The sequence below is a fragment of the Dendrobium catenatum genome, unplaced genomic scaffold (genome assembly GCF_001605985.2).
Source record: "Dendrobium catenatum unplaced genomic scaffold, ASM160598v2 fragScaff_scaffold_1449, whole genome shotgun sequence".
In the NCBI taxonomy this organism is placed as follows: domain Eukaryota; kingdom Viridiplantae; phylum Streptophyta; class Magnoliopsida; order Asparagales; family Orchidaceae; genus Dendrobium; species Dendrobium catenatum.
In genome coordinates, this window is record NW_021319911.1 from 1,680,497 (window position 1) to 1,684,913 (window position 4,417).

At 35.6% G+C, this 4,417-nt stretch overlaps 1 protein-coding gene across 1 annotated transcript in view; it reads left to right on the plus strand.

The window, feature by feature from the left end:
• LOC114580982 (putative disease resistance protein RGA3) overlaps positions 1–1,359 on the plus strand; it is a 4,280-nt gene extending 2,921 nt beyond the window's left edge. The window contains exons 2-3 of the mRNA XM_028700106.1: positions 11–1,151; positions 1,216–1,359. Coding sequence (XP_028555939.1) covers positions 11–1,151; positions 1,216–1,359 — 1,285 coding nt within the window. The remainder of the gene's footprint in view (positions 1–10; positions 1,152–1,215) is intronic.
• The last annotated feature ends 3,058 nt before the right edge of the window (positions 1,360–4,417 follow it).

The following is a 4,417-nucleotide window of genomic DNA, read 5'->3' on the forward strand; positions in this document are numbered from 1 at the left end:
AAATATTTAGATTAGAGGGCTTGGAGGAAGATCAGTGTTTGCAGCTCCTCAACTCTCATGCATTTGCTGATGTGGAGAATCCTAATGATTATAAAAGATTAAGATTCATTGCTGGAGAGATTGTTAAAAAGCTTTCAGGATCTCCATTGGCTGCAAAGGTCATCGGTGGTGTTTTGAATTCTAGCTTGGATGAAAGACATTGGACAAAAGTTTTAAATGGTGATTTTTTAAGTCCAAATTTGGGTCATGATGGCATCTTTGTCATTTTAAGATTGAGCTATATGTTCCTACCAAAACATCTACAAAATTGTTTCGCATTTTGTTCTATATTTCGACAAGATTACATGTTTGATAAAGATGATTTAGTTCAAATGTGGATTGCATTGGGTTTCATTCAACAACCTCATGATCAAGAATGGACTATGGAGGATATTGGAGGAATGTATTTTGATGTTTTGGTTAAAAAATCTTTCTTTGATCAGTTTGGACATTACTACAAAATGCATGATTTAATACATGAATTGGCACAATCAATTTCCATACAGGAATGTTTAAGAGTTGAGGATAGTACAAACTTGTCTTCTATAATTCCTAAGACTCTTCGACACTTGTTTGTTCAAACTACAAATCCAGACATCATAAAAAAGATTGGGCAGTTTAAATATTTGCATTCACTTTTCTTGTTCGATGAAGCTTCTAATCAGGATATCAGCGCACTTATCAAAATATTCAAAACATGGAGAAGCCTACGCTTATTATACATACATGCTTCAACAAACTTGAAAATGATACCAGAGGAGATTGGAAATTTGATACATCTTCGATACTTAAAGATTGATGGTAATTGTAAATTGATCATGCTGCCAAGTTCTCTAAGTAATCTCTATCACTTGGAATACATAATCTGTGAAGAGAGTGTGGGGCTAAGCCAACCTAATATTTATGATTTTTTACCAAGTAACTTTAATAACCTTTCAAACTTGCGTTACATGAAATTCCGCCATAATTATATTTCATCGATATGTGGGATTGGGAAGCTAAAGTCTCTTCAAAATTTGAATATGTTTGATCTTAGAGATGTGAGTGGTTATAGAATTGGGGAGCTGGAGAATATGAATGATCTTTGCTCTTTAACCGCCGGCATACCGTCGGTAATATAACCCGCGGCTCAACGGCCGGAAAACCGCCGATTACAAATCCAGTAGTCACCGGCAGTTTACGCTGCCGGAAAACCGCCGCCTAACAGAACCGCCGGTAAAAGTTTCCTACGCCAATTATACCGGTGGCGTAAAAACCGCCGAGAAACCGTCGGTAAAATTTAAAACCGCCGGTTTTGCCTTCCTAACCGCCGGTTTTTGACTTTTTTCCTGTAGTGAACAATGTCAATCCAATCTTCAATATAGAGAAAATCGAATTGACAGATTGCATGGAGTGTGAAACTCTTCCACCTTTTGGGCAACTTCCCTTCCTCAAGTCAGTGACACTTTCTAAAATGCCGAAAGTAAAATGGCTCGAAAGTAAATTTAATGGGAATGATAAATACCATGCCTTTCCATTGCTAGAGGTACTACATATTACGAAATTAGAAGCATTAGAGGATTGGTTTGAGGCAGGAGTGCCTGCTGAAGATGGATGTTTGTTTCCTTGCTTAATTCAACTGAGGCTACATAACTGCCCCAAGTTGAAAGACTTGCCCTTTTTGCCTTCTAAGCTCAAGACCTTGAAGATATATAAACTTGGGTGGAAGAATTTGAATTTCTGTAGCAATTCAAATCCTATTCCCCTTGAAACATTAGCGGTCTTTCACTGTCCAAACATTACATCTCTTCCTTTGGCTGATGAAATAGCAAGACTTGCAGGACTAAGAGACTTGACAATTATAAAGTGCACCAATCTGATCTCTCTCGGAAGATATCGAGAAGTGGAAACCAGTAATAATTGCCATCTCATGCTCAGCGATCTTAGCATAAGTGATCCATCGGTGTTGCTAATGGAGCCATTGAGAAGTATCGCCTCCTTAAAAAAGCTGAGTATTTGGTCAAATGAAGAGCTGGTTTCATTTACAAATGAGTCGGAGGAGTGGCTTCTGAAAGTTAGTTCTTCTCTTTCAGAGCTGAATTTTTCATTTCTGAAATCCTTACAGTCTCTCCCTTCCTCCTTGGAAAGCTTATCTTCACTTGAGGATCTATCTATTGATGACGCTCCTATGCTTCGGGAATTACCGAACCTTCCTCCCTCTTTGGAAAGCCTATATATTTCGAGCTGTCATCCAGAGTTAGAAGAGAGATATCGAGAGAATGGAGGCTCCGATCGGCACAAGATTGCTGGCATTCCTCATATCGATATTCATCCCTGATAATTTCGGCGAATTATTACGTCCGGTGAGTGGATGGTCCAGGCATCAATTCAGACGTGTCACGTCATGCGGATAAACTGGGCACCGGATGTATATGGGTGACGTGACGCATCTGGATTGATGTCTGAACGAATCCGGACACCGGACGTAATAATTTTTGGATTATTTCAAAATACATGAGCTGCGAACTTCTTTCTTCTTATGTTATTGATATGAAATGTGAAGAATGCAATGGCAGCATTAACCAGTTTGTATAATTTGATGTATTCAAATTTATTTATGTATCATCCCTGATAATTTCAGCGAATTATTACGTCCGGTGACCGGACGGTACGGACACCAATCCAGACGCGCCACGTCACCTATAAAAACTGGGCCCGTGTGTATATGGATGATGTGGCGCATCTGGATTGGTGTCTGAACGAATCCGGACATCGAACGTGATAATTTTCCGATAATTTCAAAATACATGAGCTGCTAACTTCTTTCTTCTTATGTTATTGATATGAAATGTGAAGAATGCAATGGCAGCATTAACCAGTTTGTATAATTTGATGTATTCAATTTTATTTTATGTATCACTTGGTGATCCCTTTATATATTTCGTTATATATGTCGTTGATCTTTCAGAATTGAAATATAAATAATTCTTTTTAATTTCTTATTGATTTCTCGAAATGAAACAATTATTCAATTATTATTTAATTTTGGTTTTATGTTTTTGAGTTTTTAAAAACAAAATAAAATTTTAATGATAAGTCATCTTTTATCTATGAATTTTATTTCTTTTTACACGTTTATCAACCCTAAATCTCATTGGTATTTTTTAATGATGGTAAGTTTTAATATTTGCATTCTCTTTTCTTGTTCTTTAAAGCTTTTTATCAGGATCTTTGCAATGCATTTAATGAAATACTCAACCTATCGAGAAGCCTACGCTTATTATACATAAGGGCTCCAAAAACTCGAAAATAATACCCGAGGAGATTGAAAATTTGATACATCTTTGATACTTTAAGATTGATGTTAATAATTTGACTATTCTGCCAAGATCTCTAAGTAATCTCTATCACTTGCATCTATGCTAGAACATTGGGGCCAAGATAACATATAGTTAATTATTTTTTACCAAGTGATATTAATAACCTTTCTAACTTGCATCACGAGGAATTTTCCAAGAATAATATTTCATCGATATGTGGGATTGGGAAGCTAAAGTCTCTTCAAGAAGTGAATATGTTTGATCTTAGAGGTATGAGTGGTTATAGAATTGGGGAGTTGGAGAATATGAATGATCTTTGCAAATTTGGAATCAATTGCCTAGAAAATGTTAAGGATGCCGAGGAGGCTTATAGTGCCAAATTATGTGAAAAGAGGGAATTCGAGAAACATTGATTTAGATGAGAATGTGCTCGACAACCTTCAGCCCCCAAAATGTCTAAGAAATATGAGCATAGAGAGATACATGGATGCAAGGTCTGCAATATGGATGAACAATGTCAATCCGATCTTCAATCTAGAGAAAATCGAATTGACATGTTTCTTGAAGTGTAAAACTCTTCCTCCTTTTTTGCAACTTCCCTTCCTCAAGGATCTAAAACTTTCTAGCATGCCGAAAGTAAAATGGCTCGAAAGTAAATTTAATGGGAATGATAAATACCATGCCTTTCCATTGTTAGAAATTTTACATATTAGTTACTTAAAAAGCATTAAAGGAATTGTTTGATATATCTGAAATGTGAAGAATGCATAATATTTCAGCATGAGCCAGCTGTTTGTATCATTTGATCGATGTACTCAATTTTATTTATGTATCACCATGGTGATCCTTATATATATATATATATATATATATATATATATATATTCTTCTTTTAATATTTCATTATATATGTTGTGGATCAATATATTCTTCTTTTAATATTACCAAAAGTGAGATTCTAGTGCAGCACATTTTCTTTTCATCTTTTAAAATTGCAATGACAACTCTTTAAATGTTAATCCAATAGATTGTTTGAAATGGATAACGTTGTAAGAATCGGACCTGCGTGAAGGAAATTC